The 27,571-nt window shown below is 40.9% G+C and overlaps 3 protein-coding genes across 3 annotated transcripts; 1 reads left to right on the top strand and 2 right to left on the bottom strand.

Moving 5' to 3' along the window:
- Positions 1-728: 728 nt before the first annotated feature.
- On the bottom strand, positions 729-1,835 carry LOC134224308 (uncharacterized). The gene is made up of 2 exons (XM_062703642.1): positions 1,270-1,835; positions 729-1,207 (listed from the first exon to the last, which is right to left on the bottom strand). Exons 1-2 carry the CDS (start codon positions 1,815-1,817, stop codon positions 766-768), a joined length of 990 nt encoding a protein of 329 aa, XP_062559626.1. The 5' UTR covers positions 1,818-1,835; the 3' UTR covers positions 729-765.
- A 541-nt stretch (positions 1,836-2,376) lies between these two features.
- On the top strand, positions 2,377-8,199 carry LOC134227288 (neuralized-like protein 4). The gene is made up of 5 exons (XM_062708656.1): positions 2,377-2,973; positions 3,042-6,607; positions 6,674-6,778; positions 6,845-7,674; positions 7,728-8,199. The coding sequence occupies exons 1-5, from the start codon at positions 2,821-2,823 to the stop codon at positions 8,069-8,071; spliced, it is 4,998 nt and encodes a 1,665-aa protein (XP_062564640.1). The 5' UTR covers positions 2,377-2,820; the 3' UTR covers positions 8,072-8,199.
- A 6,016-nt stretch (positions 8,200-14,215) lies between these two features.
- On the bottom strand, positions 14,216-16,610 carry LOC134224307 (T-cell immunomodulatory protein-like). The gene is made up of 3 exons (XM_062703641.1): positions 15,901-16,610; positions 14,941-15,765; positions 14,216-14,865 (listed from the first exon to the last, which is right to left on the bottom strand). Exons 1-3 carry the CDS (start codon positions 16,448-16,450, stop codon positions 14,429-14,431), a joined length of 1,812 nt encoding a protein of 603 aa, XP_062559625.1. The 5' UTR covers positions 16,451-16,610; the 3' UTR covers positions 14,216-14,428.
- Between the last annotated feature and the right edge of the window lie 10,961 nt (positions 16,611-27,571).

Genomic DNA, 27,571 nt, shown 5'->3' with positions numbered 1-27,571 from the left:
GAAACCATAAGTGGATTGTTAATGAAACACAATATGATTCCAGGTTTGATGGATATTTCAAAGATAAAATAAAGATTTCTCTGCATTATCGCCAAGGTTCATTATCTTACTATACACCTGAAATAGAAAGTAGTGTTAAACACAAATGGAGATGAGATATTAGATCTCAAAAAATTCAAGTAAAGAAAACATAAAAATATAAAAATCATTCAATGGAGGCACTCTAGTGCCCTTTGACTTCCATGAAGTGTCAAAAAGCATCACAACAGATCACAGTTATGCTCTATTCAGTATAATTATCATTTGCATGAAATATATGAACAGAAAATGTGTTCCTATATTGAAAAATCCTCTTTTAAAATCATTTTTTCACTTACCCCACATGTGGGGCAAGTGAAAAATTGAAATCGATTTTTTTGTTTTCCAAATATTTTGTATCCTAAAAGTATTTTTCAAAGATCTTGTTCGCAGGCATATAAAGATTGGATAGATGATTCGTTATGTCATAAATATGATCAATTTCAATATTATCTTCAACTTTTATGACTTGATGAACATGAACTATACGATTTCCTTTACCCACTTGCCCCACTGTACCTTAGTAATTATATTGTTCCTGTTGGGATTATTCAGTTTACTTTTTTAGTGATCCTTTAATCATACAACGTGTCGAGTATCGATAAGGCAACAGTTTTTTTACATGAATAATCAAGAACTGTGATACAATATCGAAAGAAATAAGCAATAAAACAAACCGATTATATATCATTTACTAATACGCAAACAGTGTCGCTTGCTTTCATCGGAAGAAAATTCACTGGCAATGACCCATGCCTTGTTGCCCACGCCCAAAATGATCTGAGTCACGTTGATTTCCCGCTGGTAAATCACCGAATGGTTCTCCGCTCTCAATGTATGACCTGGTTTCCATTTAACGACCGCACCATCTCGTGGTATGATGTAGTACAGGTTGTCCCATAGATCCAACTTTAATCCTTTGGCGCGACCCAACAACCGGCCCAGGTACGTCACGCTAGTTTTCAGTATCATTTTTTGTACTCCGCATTCGGGGAACGACAGCTGACGAATAGTTTTCACAGGAAGTAGGAACAAACGACCACTCAGGCTGTCCGAGATGTACAAATGATTCTGGTTGATGGCAACCTCTGAGAGTGAAATTGGACTGATTGGCGACAAATCCTTTCTTCTGTTGATGAAAAACGAAATTCAATATTAGAATGCACTTAACTACTGATGACGTCCACGTACTCAAATTTAAGTTTCCCGAAGGTCTGTTTGAACAAAGAAAATATAAGAATATAGTCAGTGTCTACCATGGTGACAAACGCGCGAGTATCTCCGTCTGATGCTTTGATTGGATCGACTACTATAGAGTGGAACGCGTTGCTCGAGGTGCTAAACTGATACATTATCTCTTTATTCGGAACCAAGATCAAACTGCGAATCACTATTTTTGGGCTGCAAAAGCCTTCATTGTCACCACGATCCAAGATCCACAACCGTGCACCCGAATCAACATCCGTGCAAATCACATGGTTTAAATGGTCACAACACTCGTGCCGCCCGGGACGATCGTTTTCACATAATACGCGTGGTCGAGTACTCAGTTTATTCTCTGGCCAAGACGCCTCTACCAGACTAACGTTGGAGTCTTCAATTGTGATGAAAGCTCGCGATTTGTACAACGAAACATGCTTGATGGTGAAGTTCTGAATCCCCAAAGAAGATAAATCCCAACCGAGCACGAAACTGGTGAAGTGGAATATGGTGCAACTTAAGACGCTGAATGAGACCATGACACAGCGGCGGGGTACTGTGTAACCATCGGGTTGTATTGAGTGACTAAACAAGGTGAACAAACTTTGCATGCATTCTTTGCACGAGAGACTAAACAACGCTGAGCAATGGGTTTTCGGAAAATAACGTTTAAACTTTTTGCTTTTCTTGTGCAAGAAAATTGTACTGAAAAGCTTTGCTTTCACACTTAAAACAATCGGAAGTTATCATACCTGTGAAATAATAACACTAATTGATGTTTGCCTTCGATGTATTATTGGTTTCGATAAACCCAGAACTAATTGTGTACATTACATACATGAATTAAACCACAATTCAAAAATTAACTCCTTAATAAAGTATAAAAAAAGTTCGAACTTTGGAAATATATTGACACTTTTTAGGAATTAAACGTAAGTTCCTTTTTATGAAAAACATAAAAATGATAGAAACGATCAATCTCTATAAGTGGATCATTTCAGACTATGTCTTGTAATGACAGAAGATTTATTTAAAATATATTATATGTGGGCCGTAAAACGAAGAATTCGTCCTGATGATTTTTGTAAATAGTGTATAAAAATATTGTTTTTAGCTTATTGTAAGTTTTCTTTTCAAAACTTAGATAATAATATTGCGAATGGCTAATAAGGAAGATAGCGTCAATGTTCGGCATTGAAAAACAGCTGATTCCAAACAAATCAACGGAAAGCGTTTCGAAGATATCAGCTGATAATCATTTTGCCGTCGCGACGCTACCATTTCCATTGGGTGACACCTTTTACACATACTACGGCAAATCAGAGCCGACATCGCGACCAGCGTAAACATAACTGTTTTCTTTGTTTTTTGTTTTTATCGATTCATTCATAAGAGAAACAAAACACACTGTCAAAAATTTCTCTCTGATGATGATGCATTTGCCAGACAGGAGAGCCGCGAGAGTGTGTTTATTTTTATTGGTTTGCAAAACGTAGTGATTTTTACTGATTGTGTTTTTAACGAAAAAGCACCGAAAACGCGATGTCGTTCCACCGGCGCTGTGGCAAGCGAATTAAGCTGGTCAACAACAACCGAACCGCTATGCGAAACATCAGCGAGTTCAACCACGGACTTGTTCTGAGCGCCGAGCCTCTGCAGGACGATGTCCTGTTTGAAGTGCGAATTGATGAAAAGGTGGGTGGCCCTTATCGATTTTTCCATTTGGCTTCAATTATGAAAATGCATTCCTTTGCTATGAACAGATCCATGCTTGGAGCGGTAGCATCGAAATCGGGGTGACTACGGTCAATCCAGAAGCAACGGAGTTGCCTCCGTGTGCGACAAAGCTACGTAGTGGAACTTGGGTGATGTCTGGCATTTCGGTACTGAAAGATGGAGTGTCACTGTTAGAGTACTACGGTTCGGATTTAGATAAACTGGGCGAAGGGGACCGAGTGGGTGTCGTACGAACGGCCCAAGATAAATTGGTTTTCTACGTCAACGGTGAGTCACAAGGAGTGGCCGCCGTAGACATACCAAAAAATGTGTATGCCCTGGTGAACTTGTACGGGAAGTGCGTGCAAGTTTCGATCTGTCCATCAGACAGTCTGGAATACAGCAACGAAAGCACGCAAATTTCTCAGAACATCGATATTGCAATGTCGGTGGAGATGTCCGTCAGTGCTTGCACCAATGGAGGGGGTCCGTCAGGTGTCGGATCGGATGGGATGGATCCCAACGATAAGCTACGTTTCCACACCAGATGTGGGTCGCTTGTTAAGCTTAGTGCTAATTGCCGAACTGCAGAAAGAAGGCGTCCATTGGACGAATTCAACAATGGAGTAGTAATGACTCATCGTCCATTGCGGGACAACGAGCTTTTCGAAATAAGAATTGATCGACTAGTGGACAAATGGTCCGGATCGATTGAGGTTGGTGTAACAACGCATTGCCCATCGGCGTTGCAGTTTCCAGCTACTATGACAAACCTTCGAAGCGGAACCATCATGATGTCCGGCTGTGGCATTCTCACTAATGGCAAAGGAACTCGCAGGGAATACGGAGAATTCAATCTCGATGAGTTACGTGAAGGTGATCGCGTTGGAATGATGCGCAAATCAAATGGGAATCTTCACTATTACATCAATGGACGTGATCAGGGCGTTGCAGCCACCAGAGTGGCTCAAACACTTTGGGGTGTAATTGATCTATACGGAATGACAATCAAAGTCACGATCGTTGATCGTGACGAACGTGAACAACAGAACCTAGTTACTAGGCGGAACAATCTCATGAGTTTACCCGTTACTGAACATGAATTAATTCCTGCAAGCCCTGAAGTGGACTTCAGCCAATCAGACCGATTATTGTTCCATCCCATGTGCGGATCTCATGCTAGTGTTACACACAGCGGAAGAACAGCTCTACGCCCCAATGCTTCGGACGATTTCAACAATGGAGTTGTATTGACTAGACGTCCTCTGAGGCCCAACGAAATGTTCCAAGTTCGCTTGGAAAGAGTTGTCACTAAATGGGCCGGTTCAGTTGAAATGGGAGTCACCACACATAGCCCAACGGAGCTAGATTTTCCTTTTACCATGACTAACGTCCGCTCCGGAACATGGATGATGACCGGCAATGGAGTAATGCATAATGGTATGACAGTCATAGAGCAGTATGGACAAAATCTAGATCGTTTACAGGTCGGTGATCGCGTCGGAGTAGTTCGAAAGGATGATGGAACTCTGCACTTTTGGGTCAATGGTGTAGACCAAGGACCAGCAGCTTCGAATGTCCCGGAGAAAGTCTACGGTGTCATCGATCTGTACGGTCAAGCTGCTCAAGCAAGCATCGTTGACACTTCAGAGTGCGGAACACCAGACACTGGCAATTCGACGATCTCAAATACAACTCTTTTTAGCAGTGAACCGAAGTTGAAGTTTCATTCCGTTCATGGAAAGAATGCTCGAATTTCGAACGGCGGGTTGACGGCTTGTAGGCCAAAAGCATTGGCGGAGTTCAACGATTCTATCGTTTTTAGCAACAGACCACTCCGCCAAAGGGAGTTGTTCGAAATTATTCTCGAAACAGTGGTTGACCAGTGGAACGGTAGTATCGAGATTGGCGTAACCGGAATTCGTCCGGATGAACTGAGCTTACCGAGCACGGCCACTGATTTGGAGCACGACACAATTATGATCTCAGGAACTACATTGATGGGTAACGGAGTAACGATTCGGAATGATCTTCCGTTTGACTTGGACACTTTAACTGCTGGCTCCCGAGTGGGAGTAATGCGTAATGCGGACAATATCCATTTCTTCATTAACGGAGTGGACCAAGGCCCATACTATGAATGCAAAGCTCCAAATTTGTACGCTGTCATCGATCTGTATGGCCAATGTGCCCAGGTAAGCATCACAACGCCGCAGCCTGACATTCGAGCGCCTTATGCAATCAGTGAGAATTCCCAGAGCTTGCAAGCGACATCAGTGATTCAACCAGCTCTCGAAGCAAAGCATCGTTGGTCTTGCATTTCCGGAAATGTCACGCTGATGCAAAATTGGACGTTGGCATCTCGTTGTACAAACGCAGCTTTGTCACATTGCTTGGTGTTCTCTGAAAGACCCCTCGTTGTGGGAGAAACTTTCGAAATAAAAATCAACGAGGTCAATTCTCTCTACGCGGGTAGTCTAAAAATCGGAGTTACCGATCTCAATCTCTCGGACGAGCACGTTCGTAAAAACATTCCCATTAGTATGAAACGAATTCCTGCCAATGTTTGGTACGTTAGCGGCAACGAAGTACGCTACAATTCAACTTTGCTACAGAAATCTCTCGCCTCGTTAGATTGGCTTAGAGTTGGGGACCGCATCGCTATAGAACTAACTGCATCGCGAACACTGAAGATTCTGTTGAATTCAGAGGATATGAACATCAGTTTCCAAAACGTTTCAGAGGATATTTTTGCTGTTGTTGAGCTAATGGGATCCACAATGGCCGTTCAAGTAATCTCATCGCAAGGACCATCATCGCCACTCAGACCATGCAGCCTGCGACTCCAGGACTCACTCGAGCTTGGACTAGATCCTCTAAACAAACAAGACTCGATGCTTGAATCGATCGATTCTGATAGTCTGTCGTTCGAATTCTCCGAATGTCACGGTAAAAACATTCAACTTTTCGATGACAAGAAAACGGCCTCGAGGGTCCAATCCTATCACCAAGGAATTGTGTGCCTATCCAAGCCTTTGTGCAAAGGTCACAGCATCAGTATAAAAGTTACCCAACTGAATACTAAATGGAAGGGAACTATCGCTGTTGGGGCCCTTGGAGTATGCCCCGGAACCCATCAATTCCCCTTCCCGACATCGGCTATCCTCTTCCGAAGGCCTTGTTGGATCGCTACCCATGATTACATTAACATCAATGGCAACAAGACTCAATCAAAATATGCGGAAATCTTTGACCAGATTCAAGTCGGAACGGTCATTACCCTGACGCTCACCCATGCAGGAAATTTGAGTATTACGTTTGGGCAGACACAGTTAGACGACCTGGCAGTCGGGTTACCGCACCACATCTACCCAGTTTTCGATGTGTACGGAAAATGTGAGAAGATCTCGATCGTTAATGGTGATGCAAAAGGCGGTAGTCCGATCAATGAGGAGTTGGCAACAATGCCGTTGGGTGCGATCGCTGCAGGTGTGTCCGGCATTTTAGCCACCGAAGTAGAGAACGTTCCTCAATGTGAAAAGGCGGACTTGGAGATCCATGAAAAGGAAACCGATGCAGCAGCTTGTGCTTCCAATCCAGGGCCATCGGTTATGTGAGTATCATTGATAAGGCTACCTAAGTAGTATGTTATAAAACATGTTTTTTTTATTTATTGTAGGAGTCGTTCTGTGATGGACAGCGTTTCTGAAAACCTGTTGATGAATATTTCCATCAAGAATCGTACGGCAAACGAAGCACGAAATCAAGATTTATCAAATTCTTGGTAAGACGTTGTAACAATTTTATATCGATTCAACAATCACCTAAGTAAGATTATCGTTCATTCCAGCTGCCTAAGAGACTCTCTTCAACTTCAACATTCCACGAATCTCAACATTCAACGAAGTCAAAGCACTCATCGGTTCAATGCCCTACAGGGTAGCTTCGATAGCAATCGCGGCGGAGAGTTGTCCCAATCGGTCAACTGTGATGAAGGCTTTGAAGACTATCGCTCCAATACCAACAGCAATGGTCAAACGAATGCTGCCAGTAATCCGTTGGCATCATCCAACCAAGCAGCCCAGGAGAACAACACTGATCCGAACTATCTGGAAGACGTTGACAGCAATATAGATTTCAGTATTCAACTCAACGAGTCCGAGGTAGAGGAAGATAGCAACACGATCGCGAACAATCGTGCGAAGCTGGGCCTACCTCTACAGGCATCCTGTTCGACGGCTCCGGAGCACCAGCCTCCGATAGTACAATCATGTACTACCGGTATCAGTACTTCAACGAGTCGTCGTGCTACCATCGTTGAATTTGTTGATGATCATATGCGTTCCTCTCGTACTAATTCTGTGTCCTCCTCATCCATGTTGAGCGTTGTAGAAAATAAGGACTGCGATTATCTGAAGCTAGTGATGGGATTCAAGCGCACTTTGATGCTTCCGGAGGTTTTCTTCGCAGGAGACACTTTCGGATGTTTCTGTGAAGGATGTGCTCCATCGCTGCAGAACTCGTTGGTTAAAAGCTGGGTGCGGTTCAAGCTAAATCAAACGCTGAGCAGTTCGAGTGCAGTTAATACGGCAGATGATTCTGTATGGACTACGGCTTACTACAATGCGAGGGTTGAGAAGATCCGTTCGGTTTTGGACCATGGACAGCCGCTTCCGATCGGTAAGTTGACTAATCGTTAATCTTTCCTATATTGACTTGGCCTTTTTCTTCAGAATCCTGTCAATTCCTGCCGGATGGATCAACGGTCGGTGACCATTTTGTGCCCGGCACTCACATTCTATTGCAATCATCTCCGGATTCGAGCGAACGTTCGCAACGGTCATCATTTCACCGTTATATGGCAAACAGTGTTTGCTATCGAATTTGCGCCACCTTCGAGGTACGCGTCCGTTCGCAATCTCTGTCCGCTATAGACTTCGGCGAAACGCCTGCTGCAGGGGCTGTAACCGGTGAAATTGGCTCCACGGCCGGTGCCAACGGGTTACGCTATTGGACCACCAAAGAAGCGGATGCATGCGTATTGACGGCATTGATGGTGTTACTTACTCCGGTTTAGAGGAGAACTTATGAGACTACTTATATATGTTAGAATGCTTGAAATGCTAAAACAAACATTGCTTATATCAGTATATATTAATCGTGCAATTATAGTGTTGTGCTTAATTTTTGCGATGTTTTATTGATAATGATTCCATTTATTTTCCTAGTATTACGCCCCCGTTTCCTAGCTAAGTATACACTGGATTTTGTTTTTACGCGATTTACATTTTCTCAATTTTCCACTCATCCTAAATGTTTAACGTATATTAATTACCATGTGATTTTTCTTTGATTTATTCCGGATTTTTTGAAACATGTTGCGAAGAGTTTGGTGGCAAATTGAAGTCACACGATCAAAAATACGAGCGAAAAAAAATCGTGTAAAAACAAAATCCTGTGTACTTGAGCACTTTCATAGTTCATTTTCATGGCTTTTGATTCATATTTGTATTTGGCATTCAAAATAATGGGCGTAAAATCTATAAATCCGCACGGAAGGGTAATCCGAAAGCATGGTGTACCCGTGTGGCCTCATATCGGAGAAAGACGTCAAAATGTCGACGTCGAAACAAAAATGCTCACAAAAATCGAGGACAATGGGATAATGGAGAAGTTCTCAAAGAACTGTTAGCACCTGGAACATGACAGTTCGATAATCGAATCTCCGACTTTTTTTTGCCAAAAAGAAACAATTCACAAGTTAATTGAAAGTGATTTGTACAGCGTGAACAAGAGGTACAGAATCATCCTTCCTGTGACATTGGTAGGAACTAAACACTATTTAGGTCAGTAAATCCAACTTTGAAGTACATACATAGTTGGAACAGTCATAGGAAATATTAGATCCGTTTGCGGAGGGGTGTTGCAATAAGTGTGACGATCTATATAAACAATTCAAAATGGTGGGTTGACATCAAGGAAAGAGCGCCCAACAGAGCTCTGGTCCCCACAAGTCCCTATCTCACGCTTCCACGGGTCGTCCGATGACAAAAGACCGCCAGCTAAGGGTTGTGTACTTAGCTTAGCTGCTAGTACAGCCTGGGCACTGTTGTCCTTCTGACATCAGCTAGAGTGAGAAGGTACGCCTCGAGCGTCTGTTTAAAAGCTTTGCCGAAATTCAGTGAATAATAATTATTTTTATTTATTTTTATATAAATCAAAACAAAAATGAAAACCGTATTCAGTATGGAAAGAAATTATATTTTGAAGGTATTTTTGTGAAAAACAATATGAACATTTTAAATAAAACCTTAGATAGAATGTTAATAAGTAATGCGAACACGGTATTGCCTACCAAAATGAACAGGATTCTTTCTTATCGCTCTGGCAGTCATCTAATACTATCTTTTCACGATCCTGCAGAGAGCAGGACCAATTGTGTAGCTCGCTCTATCCCCGTTTTCAACGTTTGTTACGTTTATTGTTACGCTGCTCAAATAATCCTGGTCCCAATATAGGTTCCTGATTCCAATGACGTTCAGCGTGTTTATTTGAGGGTTAGTTGTTTCCGTCCATGCTGTTTAATTTGTATTTTTTTCTGTTTGAAATACAGCTGGAGCTGAAATTAATACAAACATTAGTTATGCTAATTTTGAACAGATTATAGTGTCCTGCGAGGTGTCCTGTTAGTAGAGGCAATTGGAATTAGGTTGAATACTTACTAAGAAAATTTAAAATGTAATTTTTATTTTCCACTGCTTATCTTCACGTGTTTTTTAACAGAGCACGCTATAGGGGTTATACGTTTGACAGTAAAGTTTGCCGAAACTCAGTCAAATTCCAAACTACCGATTACTATGGCAAACTTGACTACCGAGTTTCAGTAACTTATGTAAACGTCATATTTATTAACGAGATATCAGTTAAAATGAACTTTTACGACCATGTTCGTCAATTCATTTTACCGAGATAAAAATTGTCTTTTAAGTGTGTAAAGGACAACCGGTCTTATTAGCGTATTGTACATTACACATTTGGTGCGGTGGCGAATATTTTTTGACCGCAGTTTCTTCTGGAGCCCGTACTAGGCTCGACTTCCACAGATGATGCGCCTTCGAATTTCATTGTTATCAACCGTTAGCAAGGATCCGAGGTAGACGAATTCCTCGACCATCTCAAAGGTATCCCCGTCTATCGTAACATTGCTTCCCAGGCGGGCCCTGTCGCGCTCGGTTCCGCCCACAAGTACAAGTACTGCATGTACTTTGTCTTTGACGCATTCACCACCAGTCCAACTTGTGTTGCTTCACGTTTTAGGCGGGTGTACAATTCTGCCACCTTTGCAAATGTTCGGCCGACAATGTCCATGTCATCCGCGAAGCAAATAAATTGACTGGATCTGTTGAAAATCGTACCCCGGCTGTTACACCCGGCTCTCCGCATGACACCTTCTAGCGCAATGTTGAACAACAGGCACGAAAGTCCATCACCTTGTCTTAGTCCCCGGCGCGATTCGAATGAACTGGAGTGTTCGCCCGAAATCTTCACACAGTTTTGCACACCATCCACCGTTGCTTTGATCAGCCTGGTAAGCTTCCCAGGGAAGCTGTTCTCGTCCATAATTTTCCATAGATCTACACGGTCTATACTGTCGTATGCCGCCTTGAAATCAACGAACAGATGGTGCGTTGGGACCTGGTATTCACGGCATTTTTGAAGGATTTGCCGTACAGTAAAGATCTGGTCTGTTGTCGAGCGGCCGTCAACGAAGCCGGCTTGATAACTTCCCACGAACTCGTTCACTAATGGTGACAGACGACGGAAGATGATCTGGGATATCACTTTGTAGGCGGCATTAAGGATGGTGATCGCTCGAAAGTTCTCACACTCCAGTTTGTCGCCTTGCTTGTAGATGGGGCATATAACCCCTTCCTTCCACTCCTCCGGTAGCTGTTCGGTTTCCCAGATTCTGACTATCAGTTTGTGCAGGCAAGTGGCCAGTTTTTCCGGGCCCATCTTGATGAGCTCAGCTCCGATACCATCCTTACCAGCTGCTTTATTGGTCTTTAGCTGTTGAATGGCATCCTTAACTTCCCTCAAGGTGGGGGCTGGTTGGCTTCCATCGTCCGCTGAACTGACGTAGTCATCTCCTCCGCTGCCTTGACTTTCACTGCCTGTACTCTCAGCGCCATTCAGATGTTCCTCGTAGTGCTGCTTCCACCTTTCGATCACCACACGTTCGTCCGTCAAGATGCTCCCATCCTTATCCCGGCACATTTCGGCTCGCGGCACGAAGCCTTTGCGGGAGGCGTTGAGCTTCTGATAGAACTTGCGTGTATCTTGAGAACAGCACAGCTGTTCCATCTCCTCGCACTCCGCTTCTTCCAGGCGGCGTTTCTTCTCCTGAAAAGGCGGGTCTGCTGTCTCCGCTTCCGTCTAGAACGTTCCACGTTCTGCCGGGTACCTTGCTGCAGCGCGACCGCCCGCGCTGCGTCCTTCTCCTCCAGAATCTGTCTGCACTCTTCGTCGAACCAATCGTTCCGTCGACTTCGACCCATACACCCGACGTTGTTCTCCGCTGCGTCGTTAATGGCTGCTTCGCCTGTATTCCAGCAGTCCTCACGAGGTCCCCAACCAGCTCACCTCATCCGGCAACGCTGCCTCGAGATGCTGCGCGTATGCAGTGGCGACATCAGGTTGCTTCAGTCGCTCTAGGTCGTACCGCGGCGGTCGTCGGTACCGAACATTGTTGATGACGGATAGTTTTGGGCGCAGTTTAACCATCACCAGATAGTGGTCAGAGTCGATGTTAGCGCCACGATATGTCCTGACGTCGATAATGTCGGAGAAGTGCCGTCCATCAATCAGAACGTGGTCGATTTGTGATTCTGTCTGCAGTGGTGATCTCCACGTGTACCGATAAGGGAGGCTGTGTTGGAAGTATGGCCATATTCTTGGAGGCGGCGAAATCAATTAGGCGTAGGCCGTTTTCGTTCGTCAGCCGGTGAGCGGTGAACTTTCCAATAGTCGGTCTAAACTTCTCCTCTTGGCCAACCTGAGCGTTCAAATCTCCTATGATGATTTTGACGTCGTGGCTTGGGCAGCTGTCGAACTCACGTTCCAGCTGCGCGTAGAATGCGTCCTTATCATCATCAGTGCTTCCGGAGTGTGGGCTATGGACGTTGATTATGCTGAAGTTGAAGAACCGGCCTTTGATCCTGAACCTGCACATTCTTTCATTGATCGGCCACCACCCGATCACGCGCCTTTGCATATCCCCCTTAATAATGAAAGCTGTTCCCAGCTCATGTGTGTTGCCGCAGCTCTGGTAGATGGTATGATTACCTCTAAACGTTCGCACCATTGATCCCTTCCAACAAACCTCCTGCAGCGCTACGATGCCGAATCCACGGTCCTTGAGCACATCGGCGAGTATGCGTGTGCTCCCGATGAAGTTGAGAGATTTGCAGTTCCACGAACCGAGTTTCCAATCGCTAGTCCCTTTTCGTCGCAGTGGTCTTCGCCGATGGTTCCGGTCCGTACTCTCTTGTTGATTGTTCGTTGCGTATGTTTTTTTAAAGGCTGGCTTGCAGGGCCTGACACCAAACCCCCTAAATTTCCGGAGGACCATTCCTCCTTATTTCCGGTGGACCATGGTGCACAGTTTCACTTAGAGTCCCTCGCTGGCACTCGGACGATGATCAGCCGCCCCTAACATGGAGAACAGACGCTCAGTAAGATTTGCACCCCCGGAGAGGAGCAACCAAATAATGGAAAACCATATTTTGGAGTGGGTTGGTTGATGCCGGAATTGCCATTGGATCTTTTCGGATCAAGGAGTGAATCTTTCGATGGTTTAGTCTGGACTGGTTGGGTAAAATTAAATCCAAAACTAAAGTGGGTTGATTGATCGATGTTCAAAATCGCTATCGGACGAATCAAGAAAAAAATCAAATCTGGTTTGGCTTGGTCGGTGGTTTGAAGGAGCAAATGGGTCAATAAAACGAAATCGCCAACAGATCTACTCGAATCAAGAAAAATGCAACCCTGGACTGAGTCTAAAGCGTGAAAGAAACCCTTTGGAGCACCAGCATTTCACCTTTTTAATTTATGATGCGTATAGAGACGCTTCGTAAAATTCATCGAAAACCGCCCGAGCGAAACCTTAGCGAACGACAGTCACCATGCCATTCCGAAACCTCAGTGTCTACGGTGCCGAGTCCAATATTGCCACTTATACTTGGATTTCGCAATTTTCGGATTGGAAATTGTCTCGACTTCCCTGGGCATAAAATTATCATTGTGTTAGCCTCATGATATACGAATGCAAAAATGGTAACTTGGCTTAGAAACCTCGCAGTTAATAACTGTGGAAGTGTTTAATGAACACTAAGCTGCGAGGCGGCTCTGTCCCAGTGTGGGATGTAATGCCAATAAGAAGAAGAAGATTTGGATTCGGCAACGTTCTCTTGCGTTAGGAGATGGGACCATTGGGCTCAAAAGCTCTTATGTCCTAGTGTGGTGTGGGGTATTGTGGTTATATAGCATACTTCGATTCAATATCGAAACTTTGGCTACTGATGATGGTTCGAAGCGTGTTGTGTTTCGTGATGGTTCCGATGCTAAACGAAGCTAGGCTGATGATGTAAGAGCTATTTATTGATAGTAGTTCTTGTCCCCTCGTCGCCTTTTCCATCGTCACATCGCTGCTTCTTTGCGACTAAATCGTGTTGACAGGCTTTCTAAATGACTTGCCTAACAATGAGCTGCGCGCATGCGGTAAAACTGGCCTTGAGAATTCCTTCAACGTTACTGTTGGTGGAATGGCTTGGAGTAGTTGGAGCCAACTATTCGAATTATAGATGCTTTCAAAGATAAACGAAACGGAGAACTGATCTTATCTGGGGTAACAACGGCATGGCAACTGACCGTCTCTTCTCCCCCTTTGTTTTAAACTTTTGCTGAAAATATAATCGACTAGGGTTAAGGCAGGCATTTTTTTCGTCATAGTCTCACAAACCAATAAAAGAGACACTTTTTTGCCAAACTCAGCCGTACCAAATCGTAAACCCCGAAGGAACGTGAGTGAAGCGAAATTTTTTTTTTCCAGTAGAGTAATATTGTTTCACATTTCACAACCGAATAGGACAGTTTACTTGCAGTACCAAATCAAAATGGCTTTCTCATCATTCTTATTTCCATAAACAAGATTGATGCGAAATTGTGTTATTAGGATTATCAGTAGTAGTACCGCTAACAAAATGTACCTTCATTATATTACTCAGTGCCGTAGGTAATAATAAATTATTCGAAAAGGGTTTAAATACATTTTCAAGAATAAAAAACACAAGTCCTAAACAAAACGTAGAAATAAATATCGCAGAACAAGTACCTTCTCTCGCATCTCGTGTTGAACGCATCTGCTTTACATGCTTTACATCGCATCGAAGTGGAATCGGTGCGCTTCGAGGGACCGCTGGATTCGATCCTCTCGCTTCTCCTTGCCGTAGAGTATCAGAATCAGCAACAGAATGACCAGACAGATGCCACCCAACGCAACGACACTCATCAGAATCAGCTTGCTAGGGGTGACAAACAGCTGCGCCTTCCACTTGTCGGTTTCGTCAATCGGGTAAGGGACTACAATCATCTGCGAGTTTGGGATCAGCTGCGTCCAAGTGCGGGAATGGTTGGATAGGCCGACGGTCAGCGAGTCGACAAAATTCGGAGTGCGACCCAAACCGAACGTTGTGTAGGGCAAGTGGAGCGAAAAGTAGGCGGATTGCGGGAGCTGCGCCGAGGCACCATGCTGCGGATCGCCATCCTGGGTTGTTGTGTTGTATTCAATACGCGGACCGGGGAGGTTTGTGCCTGAAAATAAGCTCGTGATTATTTCGATTACGTCAATATTTTGTTTTACCGGATGCTGTCCAGAATCCCTCTTACCGTAGGTTCGTTTCTTCCGTCCCAGGGGTGTGAGTTTTTTGGGCCCTCGCTGATTCGTCAAACCAGTCAAAACGATCACCTTCACGAAGTTGGCATCGTAATCGAGAGAGTTCCGAAACGCAACGGGACGAGTAGTGTTGCCCACATTTTCCACAAAAATGACGTCCAAAATTCCATTATTGTAGAAATCATAGAACGAACCCATTATTGTTCCGTTCGTGAAGGGAGCCAGAGCCTTCCAACGTACAACGAAAGTTCGCTTCATGTGATTGCAAGCCAACTTCTCGCAAGGTACATTCTCCAGCAGAAATGTTTGAAACTGACCGGACGATTTGGACAGAGTCGCCAGAAGGTCCGGATATCCGTCTAAATTGAAATCTCCTCCTCGGAGCGTTATCACCTGGTTCGCCCAATTCGTCCTATCCGGAACAACAAAGCCCCAAACGTCATTATGATCATCCTTAAAATCAATCTGCAGATCATGAAAATGATTCCCGTGGTAGACTAAAATGCTAGAATTCATGCAATTCTTGTTGAAGCATATAGGAACAATCTGCAGCAAATTGCCATCCAGTTCTGCGTCTAAAAATATCGACTGGCCAATGTGTGCATCATAATTTCCGACAGGGAAGTCTAATTTATGAAGATAGAAGAACTCTTTCTCTGTATCCGTTCCCTTCCATACCTCATAACCTTGTTCGGTTGTGAGAATTAAATCCGCCGTGAAATCCTTGTCGAGATCCACGATGGCATGAGAATGAGGAACTTTCAGTGGGGTACCATGTCTCCCATCCATTGGGAAAGTATCTGGTAATCTCCTTTTTCCTGTTGATAAAAAGATAATTTAATTTGGTGCCTTTAGAGAAAAAAAATACATTTGATTTGGTTAATTCATTTTTAGAAAAATAGGAAAATTAAAATTGATTTATGTTTCAAACTATATTTGCTTGCCATCCTTACCATCTTTGGGCTTCTTGAAAATCCAGAACTTCCGCACGCCTTTCGTGTCCATTCCAAACAAATCAATGATAAAGTCCTTATCGTAATCCAGCGCCAACGGTTGCCCCTTCATAACTATTAGCGGTTCCTCATCCTCCCTGGTGCAGTTCATATATTCCGATCCGCCCCAGTTTATATAGACCGACTGATTGTCCCCTTCCCCTTGTACAGTAAACATCACATCCATGTAAGCGTCCCCATCGAAATCGCCCGGAACGACGCTGGTGATGTGGAAGTTTGTGTAATCGCACTTTGGCCCGGGCTGGAGTAGCGGTTTATCGTCACTGCCAAACAGGATCTGGATCGTCCGGAAATTGTTTCGTAGCACAAACATGTCGAACAGTTCGTCGGAATTGAAATCCCCGTACGCCACGGGAATTGTGTCGGTCATCGAACCGAACACGGTGTCCGTAATGTCCACTATGTCCCCTGCCCTAGCCAGCTGACTGGAGCACACGAAGACCAAAAGCCAGGGCACGGATTGAATCATCATTAGGAACTGAAACTTCATTTTTGTAGCAGGTTTTCCACCTTAGCATAGTATGCACAGTATGGATTTAAACATTGACGGCATTTAAAAACCGTACTTTAAAGCGTAATTTGAGTAATTTCGTAATAATCGAATATTATTCACAAATTTCACAAAATCTTTTGTTGATTCACAATATTTTTCACTACACTGTGCCAACAAACTACTCTTTAATGGGTGAAAAAGTACCCATTATGAACTTAAATAGTTCAACTCATTAAAAGAGTAAACAGCGTTTACTCATTAATGAGTAAAAGGCCTGTACGTCAAATTCAGGGGTACTTTTTACCCACTTTCAAAATAATTTTTTTCGGGAAATGAGTATTTTTTACTCTTGATTATTTTGAAAAGACATTTATTACTTTTAGTGATATTTATCGCAAATCGGAAAGGAAAAGTGGAACCACTACAAGGAAATCTTGAAATAAATCTTTATTTAAACATCCAAATATCATGATTGCAATACAAGCGATTAAAAAAAAGAAATTCAAAAATTTTTTTTGTTTGCCGGGGCAAAATAAAAGTCTACAGTGGCTGCCTTTGGAACGAGTCTCCGTATCGACGGATTTCCGAATATGTGCTATCCGTATCTGACTGTATGTTTTCCCACTCGCCGGAACAACGGTTCTATTTGCCGTGAGGAATTTGGATAAGTAGCTGACATCCTGCAGACGTAGACTGTGCACCGGAAATAGCAATTCCACCCGAGCACGATTCGATCCTTACTGACATAGGAAGACCAATCCAGTGCGTCTTTCGCCAATACGCTATTCTCGCTGGTAATGTCCTGCGGATGGGAAAATGAGTTATTTAATGAAGGTTGGGCGGATTATAGGGAACTTACATCGTAATCACGATTGAACTCCGTAATCATTTTCACAAAGTCCAACTTCCATGTGTGTTGTCGGGAGAGTCCAATTGGCTTAAAAAACATCAAATATTCACCGTTATTCGATTCCTTCGGTATTCTGTTCGGAAAGGAAAAATCAGATTAAAGTTGAAGCGTTCCAGGTTTCTAGCATAAAACTTACAATCTCTATGAAAGTTTCCTCGGAATCCTGGCCAACAGTAAATCACCCACGCGATGGAACAGTTCCTGATTCCGAACCATCCACGACTGGTTAACGCGAGTATACATATTTTATTATTTTAGGTTGATATTTATTTACCAAACCACAAAAAAGCGACAATGCACCATTCGTTTTGTTCAAAAACTACAATTCGTTTTTCACCCATTAAAGGGTATAAACAAGGAACATGAAATTGGGCATAAAATACTCATTATGCAGAAAAATTAATTACCCATTATTTTGACATTTCCATATACCGTCAAAAAATGGGTGATTTTTATTCTTTAAAGAGTATTGTCAGGTTTACAGTGTATAATGTTTGCTATTGAGTTCTCCAAGCGCTGTTTCTCGCATACTAATGTCACTGTATAAGATATATAAAATAAAAGTGGGTGGTAATCTCGTTGCGGCAAAAATATAACGAACACTTTTGGAGGAAGACAGCATACATTGACAGGAATACAGCGAAGTCACGCACACTTTTGTTTATTTGGAGAAGTCAATAATAATCCAGACTGTCAAAACCAGGCTATTGACATCCTATTGTTTAGCCCATCGCCAGATCGTACACACTTAAATCGAGAATTTCAGCTCGGTAATATTTTTTACTGATTTTATTCGGTAAAAGAAATTTTTAACCGAGAGCTCAGTTAATTGAAATAAATTTACTGACTTCTGCAATGTTTTTTACCGATGTCTCAGTAGTTCAAAATGTATTACTGAACCTCGGTAGTATAAATTACCGATCAACTCGGTTCCAAGAAAACATTTTGTGCTTGTCAAAAATTAACCGACGACTCAGTAAAATTCAATGCACTTTACTGAGCACTCGGTAAAAAAATTACCGAGCTCTCAGTTTTAGACAAGTGCCGCTTGGTGATACGCCATGTTTTTTTCCAAATCAGAAACTGTACAGTGCGGTTTGGAAACACGTATTTTCTTCGCCTATCGTATCGGTCTTCATTTAATTTGCGGTGAGTTCATTTTTTACTAATACATGCCAAAGAATTTGCACATGCTGAAAAGGTGCTACAGTTTATATTTGTTGTTGTAAATTTCCAGGAAAGAACAGAGTCACCAGCCGTAACCGTTTTATTTTGGCTAGATAAAGACGTCCGGAAGAATATGCCGTAACACGATGCAGCAGGCAACCCGCTGGTATAATTTCCAGCTACATACACCAAATAGCTGGCATTTCGCTCTGGCAATGTCTTTCGAATAATCTTTGTTGTTATATATATTCGATTTTTCCTACACAACAGTGCTTGAAAACATGTGTAATACGTATTCAGAAAATACTAAATAATAAATGTCATTAACAATGATGCTAAACATTGCTGCTTTTATTACTATTATTTAAATCGATTCATTTATTGCCTGGGTCTGCAGTATTTTTTTTACAGAATCCTCAGTTTTTTTACCGAGTGCTCAGTAGTTTTTTTACCGATCAACTCGGTAATAATTGACATTTTGCCAGCGGGGATGTTGAACCGAGATCTCGGTAAGGCTTCGATCTATTTTACTGAGGTGACTACCGAGAGCTCAGCTGTTGAGAAATCGGTAATTTGATAACCGAGCTCGGTAAATAAAATTAAGTGTGTAGCCAGGATGTCCCGGGCTATAATATTTTTGCATACACTGTGCCACCAAAGTACTCTTTAATGGGTGAAATTTCACCCATTATGAAGTTAAATAGTTCAACTCATTAAAAGAGTAAATTGCGTTTACTCATTAATGAGTACTGAAGCTGTACGTCAAAATAAGGTGTGATTTTTACTCTTTATCAATTTTAAAAGTTACCTGAAAGTGGGTGAAATAAACCCTCTTTCTTGTCGTTTTTGTTTATTCCTACAACGGAAAAAATTGGGATTCGATTTTAAATAAAAGAATAAAAATAACATAATTACATTCGATTTTTTTATTGCAAATAAATTATTACAGAATAAAGTAGTGCATAAACAGAACAATTACATTTACGATATATCAACGATGTTTTTTTTTCATTTATGTGGAAACTTGATAGCGCATTCCTGCTTACGATCCGCCGATTTATCGCCATACCGCCGTTAAAACCAAGCCCTCCGGGAAGCACCACATACTCTGCGTCCATTTTAGCGATACAGAGTGATTTCGTGCCGATTTTCCTCCAAAAACGGTAATCCGTCAGATCCAATTTTTCCTTCGAGCGGAGTTCTTTTTCAGTGATTATCAAAGTGAGATTGCGGGAAATTTACCGGCCTGGGTAGTTCTCTTACAGATGTTACAGATGTCGGCCTGGGTAGTTCTCTTACAGATGATGTTTTTTTACAGATGTTGCTTCCTATCATGCTCCGCCGGTCCGACGATCAGAGGATCGCGCTTGTTCGGTTCCAAAATCGTAATAGGATCTGAAAACAAGGAAAATAATGATTTTCATTATTCTGGTGAATATTCCACAAAAGATTGGCTCTGGTAATAAATATTCACTTACAGCGACTGTAGCAGGTTCCGCAAACCATCTTGATCCAGCGACTAGCACTCGAAAATGATAACACAACCGATATTGGCAAACAAGAACACTAAAAGTGTTTTTTCACTCATTAAAGGGTAATCGCTTTGTTTATTAAAATGAGGATAAAATACCCATTATTTGAAAATTTAATATACCCATTATTTTGACAGTTCTTATATCATGAAAAAGTGTGTATTTTTTCCTCATTAATGGGTAATGCAAGGTTTACAGTGTATGTCTATTGATGATGATGACACCGCGCTTGTCACCGGCTCGGTCAAAACCGTCAAAATAGTCAGTGTTGCCAGATATAATGAAATTTAATGCCGACTTGCACGCTCAAATAAATTAATTTATATTATCTTCTTATATATAAAAATGAAATGGTCTGCGTGTTCGTATCCGCATAACTCGAAAACGGCTGGATGGATTTTCTCCATTCCTTCAGCAAATATGTTCATTTACGTTTCCGATGGGTTTATATAATATTTCCTCATTCGAAAATCACGAGTGGAGTTGAGTAAATCATGGAAAAGTAAAATAAAGATTCGTATGGAAATTTTGCATGGAACGCTCATTTTCGCCTACTATGCAGGACAACGTCTGCCGGGTCAACTACACTGAGCTAAATCCCCATCTAAATTTTATGTGCAACGCACATATATTTTTGCAATCAAGCTTTGCAAATACTTTCTATTGGTTCCGCACATAGAACTGGAGATTATTTTGTGCTTTAAATTTTATGTGCAATGTGCGATACAAAATAAATGCATATCGAATGAAATTTAAATGACGTTTTCAATATATGTTATGTGCAGATGCAGATATAATTCAAAGGACTTTCATCTAAACCTAAATAGATTCTGTTTCCTGTTTTTGTTTTATAATTCGAAATAAAAATCATAATTTACATAAAAATTTTACATTTATCCATAATGTTATGCATTTATTTATGAATAGAACATATTTAATATTGGTAATTTACAAATTCGTCAGATAATAAATACCTCGATAAATACGATATCAAACACACATTCGCTACCAAGGGGAACGATACAAGTTTTTCCAAGCCGAAAAATTCTGAAAAGACTGCATATCCTGTTTGGAAGACAGCACATCATGTGCAGGTTTTGTCGTCTTTTGCGGGTGTGCTGTCTTTTGGGAATTTTTCGGCTTGGAAAAACTTGTATAGTCACTTGTTCGCTCCCAAGTTCAGATACGAATCAAATCTCCGGGTTTGGTGTCAGCACTATTCACAAATGGTCAGCATTAAATCAAGATCTCCTACACTATCGGAAAAGTAACACGAAAAGAAATGACATAAGCTTCTTCAAGCCGAAAATCGCGGAAAAGACGGCATATCCCGAGCACATCCCGCAAAACGGTAGTATATCTTTCGAGCGAGTTTTGTCACCTCGTCGCGTGGGGTGCACCGTGTTCTTCGGGAAGTTCCGGATTGAACATAAACATGTCATTCCCCTTATTTAATAACATTTCTTCCAAAATGGTAACCAATTCAAGAGGCCGGCTGGATTGATCGACGATTTTAGACGGCTGGCTTTGATGGCAACGTTGACAAATTCCCGCTAACACTAAGCTGCCGTATCGGATGCACAAATGGTTGGAAGCGCAAGAGTGCAATCAGTTTGCATGTCCTTTCGCTCTTCCGAAGCACGCGTCCATTGAAGAAATATGATGCTGGGAAAAGGAAAATGAGAAGTCATGATTGAATATTATTAATAATGAATATAATTCGCTCACCTCATTCTGTCTTCTGATGAATCCTTTTTCCGAGCCGTCTCAAGACCGCCATATTGATATTTGGAAAAGAAAATCTTTTTATTGTGCACCTTTAAATTTTATGTGCCGTTAGTGATACTCATCAACTATGCGATGCTGCACATAAAATTTATTGTCAATGTAAATAAATCGTACGTGTATGACTTTTATATTGTGTCTGTTCAGCTATTAAATATCAATGATTACAAATAAAACTTAAATGTTGCACATAGAAGGGAGCTAGAGCCCGGCGTAACTTTTCTATATGATTAACGCACATAAAATATAATGGAGATTTGAGCTCAGTGTAGTATATTATATATTATATTATATTATATAATAATATTATTTAATGCAGCTTGGCTCAGGGATGCCAGATAAAATTTTTATAAGTCTGTATCAATCTCAGTCAATCAAATTATAAGTCTGTATCAATCTCAGTCAATCTCATCTCAGTATTTGTCTGTATAGGGCACTGCACGGAAACATCTCTTTCTCTTTCGTTCTTCATAAATTTTGTCGTTTACTGGCCTTGTTGTTTTCTAATTTCTCTGCAGCGAGAAAGAGACAATGCAGTCCGTGCAGTGCCCCATGGAGGTATGAGGTACAGGAATTAGAAAATTATTCAAAACCATGCACTTTTAAAACGCTGAATATCGAAGTTTCAATAATCAAAAGTCGGTGTGAGACTTAGGCTATGAACCATTCCACCGATTCGTTTAACTTTTAGTTAAAATTTGACAGTTCAATGGTTATTTCTTCGTGGTTAAAAATAACCCTTCTCCGGAGCATAGTTAGAATTGACAGTTCGATAGTTAAACTTTGCTCGCGAGAAAATTGGCGCAAAATCCATTTTGCTCCAAAAACTGCGGATCTCGCTAGTTCGGAATTTTCCGGATTAAAAGTATCAACGCCCATTTAAACAGATTATTCTGTCAGTTCAGATTTGTGCTTTGATTCTGTTTTGGTTCATTTGTATGGATTTGACAGTCGGATTAACGAGAGAAACCTTGATAGTTCGGCCATACATTTGTCGGATCAGCGGGGGTATACTGTAATATTAAAAATCAGATTAAAGTCAAAGTGACAGTTGGAAAAATACAATATAATAAATCAGAGATCGTTCGCTAATTGAGGTGTTTTGACAATTGCAAAGTTGCCCGAATAAAAAACTGGCTGGAGCCCAGCGTTCTATATAGTACTTATGCCAGTGGCGTAGCCACGGGGGTGGTTTTGGGCATAAAACCCCCCAAAGACAAAATTTTTGGAAGAATTTTTTTTTTTCAAAAAAAAAAAGTTCAGAAAACTAGACATGTGCGCCGCCGCGCCGCGCCGCCGCCGCCGGTGGTTTTACTCACGCCGCCGCCGCCGGCGATTTTGGGTCGGCGCGCCGCTGATAATAATTTTGCCACGCCGACGATTAATCGCAATAAAAAAATCAATTAACTTGAGTTGAGTCGAGTAAAATAAGGGACACTGACGATGGCCTTACAGAGACGAAATACGTATTTGTAAGACAATACAACGTGGTGGAATTGATTGGAATAGTACTAATATTATGATTGTTGTTGTTAGTTAGTTGTTAGAATGTTGTTGAGGTGGAACTCGTCAGAATTCAATTTCAAATCTACTTCAAGTGATGGTGCCTCTAAGACAGTGTGGTGACAAACATTGGATAATGAATTGGTTGGTTGATTAGTTGTGAATTTGAATTAGGCTGTATCTAGTAGATTTAATCTACTAAGTAGAATAATACAAAAAATGTTGAAATGGTCTTTGGAATTCGTCTAAGCCAAAGCCTCATTCAGTCGGGCACCTAAATCTGTAGGCAGTGTTGTCCTACACTCTGTGCAAAAAAAAAGTCTGCTCTTTGATTTTACTCCATCCACACGATTTTACAATCTTAACTAAGGCTTTGGTCCGATTCGCGAATTAAAATCAAATTCAACTTAAAAGTGACAGTTCGGAAATTATGAAATCCCCCGCTCATAAGAATGGCTGGTGCTACCCAGCAAGACCAACAAAACATCTATCAAAAATGATTCAATATCTGTCAAAAATAATCTTGCTCTGCGAGCAGGGTTATTTGAAAATTTTCGAAATGTCACTTTTAAGTGTAATTCGATTTTAATTCACGAATCGGACCAAAGCCTAAGTAAGTGCAACTAATAGAAGGCTATTTGAATTTTCTAAATGTCCATCGTTTAGATGGAGTCAAAGAGCAGAATTTCTTGCACAGAGTGTAAGACAACACTGCCTGTAGGTGACTCGCAAATTATGTTCGTGAAGGCTTGAATACATCCACAAAGCGCCAAAACCACTTGGTATATTTACTAGTAAATTCCTCCAGATATTCCTCCGAAAAGTTTCAATAAAAACCTTGGAAAATTAGTTTATGTATTCTTCCGGAAATGTCTTACAAAATTTCTCCGAAAATTCCTCATGGAATGCATACAAAAAAATTGTTTCAGTAATTTCTACGAAAATGTTGTTAAGAATTCCTTAGGAGAATCGTTAAGGAATTCCTTCGGAAGTTTCTTTAGCAATTCCTCCGGATATTTCTTAATAAATTTCTCAAGAAATTCCATTTGGAGTTTCTTCAAAAACTATTTAGCAACTCTTCAATTTTTTAAATGAATACCTCCTCATGAATTTCTTCGGCAATTATTCTATGAATTCTTCAAATAAATTCTTCCAGAGATTGCATAAGGGATTTCTTCCAAATTTTCCTAATGAATTTCTTCAGAGCTTCTTCCAGCAATTCCTTTAAAACATTCTTCGAGAATTCTTCCAGAACTTCCTGCAGGAATTCCATCGAAAATGCCTTCATGGGTTCTTTACGAAATTCGGATTTTTTCAGTGTTAGTTGTTTAATTTATTTGTTTTATTTTTTCAAAAATTCAATTAGCAACTCCACCGAAAACTATTTCATTATCTAATTAATTTCATTATTCAATGAATTTCCTGGAAGAAATCTAAGAAGGAAGCCAGGAGGCTTTTCGAAGAAACTTTTAAAGAAATCCCTGGTGAAATATACAAAGGAATTCTTGGTGGAGCTTTTTTTAGATTATTCAAGGAAATTTTTTTGAGGAGCTCTTAAATGAATTTTTGGAGAAGTTTTTGAAGAAATTCCTGGAGGGTTTTGTGCAGGAATTTCTAAATATACTTTCGAATGCATTTTTAAAAGAGAGCCTGAATGGATTTTCGATAATAATTCCCGTTTGAACTACTTTAAGAAATTTTGAAAGTATTTCTAAACAACTTCCCACAAACCACGTAGGCCGAATTTTCACATTTTCAAACCCACCCCCTTTCCCCCCTAGTAGACTTTTCCAAAACCCCTCCCCCATCCCCTTGAAGTCTACGTGGTCGGGGTTCAGCCAAATCACACCAAGCGCTAAACTTTCGTTTAGCAGATTTAATTGATCGCAAATCGCATCGAATATCCCTCAACCTCATAACTGAGGATATACTACTGCAAATGTATGCTTAAATTGATATGAAACTATTTCCGTTGTCCTTGTACGAGCAAAATATTACAAGTCAGTCGAAAAGCCACTTGGTGCGGTTTGGCTGAACCCCGACCACGTAGACTTTTTCAAATTTAACAAAATGTCATAAGTGATTGGAAAAAAATTGGAAATCAACCACGTTTTCAGCAATTCAAATATACAAATCCATTTTCAAATCCATTGTGAACACTACAGTAAAATTCAAATTTCAAACCTAACAAAATCAAACTGAATAAAATCCAACTCAATATCAACGATATCAAATTCAATCCTCTGTCCATAGTTCCTGAAACCAAATCTCGAAGCCAATTAATTTAATTTCTGTTGGATTTGATTCCTCCTAGAGGTGTGCGCCACCTCCACCAGCACTTGCATAGGCGCGCCACTGCTTAAAATCTGTCACTGAATTATAATTCTTCATGCCGGTTCAAATTTGTAGAAAACTCAAGAATTTTCAGAATTTCGAGTTGAAATTCCGAGAACGTCAAGTCCACATTCCAAAAAGTTTGTCGTAAGAATTCCGTACAATTTCCCGATTGATAACCTTCAAAGTTTCTAGGTAATACTCCAAAGAACTATCCGTGATAATTCCGATATTTTTCTTGAAAATTCCATTCCGTTGAAATCCTAAGATTTTTTTTCTAAATTCCAAAAGTTTTTCCGTTAAAATGTCGAGTAATTTTCCGTGAAAATTTTGAATTATTTTCCGTTGAAACCATGCTAAAGGTTTCCTACGATATTTTGACATTTCTCTTGCAAAGTATGAGCGATTTCCAGAAGAAGTTTAAAAAAAATCCTGTGGACATTCCAAAGAGTTTTCCAGATAATTTTCGGTGGAAGTTATGAAGGATTTCAGTTGAATTTGTGGTGAATTTATCGTAAAAATATAGAATAAATTTTCATGAAAATAACTAATGCTTTCTTACAAGAATTGCAATAATTTTTTTGTGAAAACTCAAAGAGTTTTTGGTGGTAAGTGTAGTATTCAGAGCAAGCGGCTAATGATTTTAGTTTGTATAAGTGATTCTAGACTATGAATTGATTCTGCTATTGCGGATTGTACATTAAACATAAGCAATCAAATATACCAATCGTGAAATCACATATTTCGCGTGCCCCAATTTACCGTACAATGTGGCAAGTTTTACATTAGACTTGATTCGAATTCTCAATTTTGCATATGCGCTAATACTGATCTCTATCGTGAAAGAATCTGTGCATGATTGAGTATTTGAGAGTATGGAGAGCAACATATTGAATTTTCTGACGAGCTTTGCTTAAGCGTGTGCCAATGAATCGGTAGCTTGTGAGGGGCTGGGAGAGGTTGCGCGGCGGGGTATGGCAATGCTAGCGCATTGCTGCCACCGCAGGCAGTGTGAGATGGTGTTGGTAGCGCCATCGGGTTGAGTAGCAACGACGAAGATTGCACCGGCAGTTTGTTGTCGAATTTTAAAACGAACAGTCGCACCGCTCTTCAACGGCGGATTCCATTCAGCCGTTTTCGGCTGGAATACGACAGTAAGTTCAAATAATTTCTCGTGAAAGTTTTCAAAAATTTCTTTTTCCATAGATAATTCCAAAGAATTTTCATCAGAACTGCCGAAGAAATTGCCGTTAAATTTCGAAGAATTTCGCTCATATGTATGTCCAAAGAATTCCTCGCGAAAATTCCAAGAATTTCAGAAATTTAGAAAAATTTCCCGGGGACTTCCCAGAAAATCTTCAGTGGAAATTCTGAAGAATTTCTCACGGAAATTTCGGAGAATTCCCCTTACAAGTTCCAAAGAATGTCTTTTGGAAATTCCAAAGACTTCTTCTTGGATATTCCAAAATGCTTCCTTTGTAAATTCTAAATAATTTTTCGTCGAAGTGCGATATAATTCCCCGTGGAAATTCTAAAGAATCACTTGTAGTTTCTAAAGAAGTTCCTGCCGAAAATCAAAAGATGTTTTAGTAGAAATTTCTTTGAAAATCAATTTGATATTCCTTCGGAAATTTTTTTCCGAATGAATTCCTGCAGGAATATTTTATGTTTTACTAAAGGAATTTCCAAAAGAGAACCTGAATGGATTATTCTTTCTAAAATAGAAAAATTCTGCAGACATTGTCATAGGATTTTGCGAAGGAATTCCTAATGAAATTTGGAATTAAAAAATTTAAAAAAAAATCATAGTTTCCTCCAGAAATTCTTTCAGAAACTCCACCAAGAGCTTTGTTGGCATATTTAGGCAAATTTCAGGAAAATATTAGA

This window comes from Armigeres subalbatus, chromosome 3 (genome assembly GCF_024139115.2).
Source record: "Armigeres subalbatus isolate Guangzhou_Male chromosome 3, GZ_Asu_2, whole genome shotgun sequence".
Lineage (NCBI taxonomy): Eukaryota > Metazoa > Arthropoda > Insecta > Diptera > Culicidae > Armigeres > Armigeres subalbatus.
The sequence above is the reverse complement of the archived record's forward strand: the minus strand, read 5'-3'. Positions and strand labels throughout refer to the sequence as shown.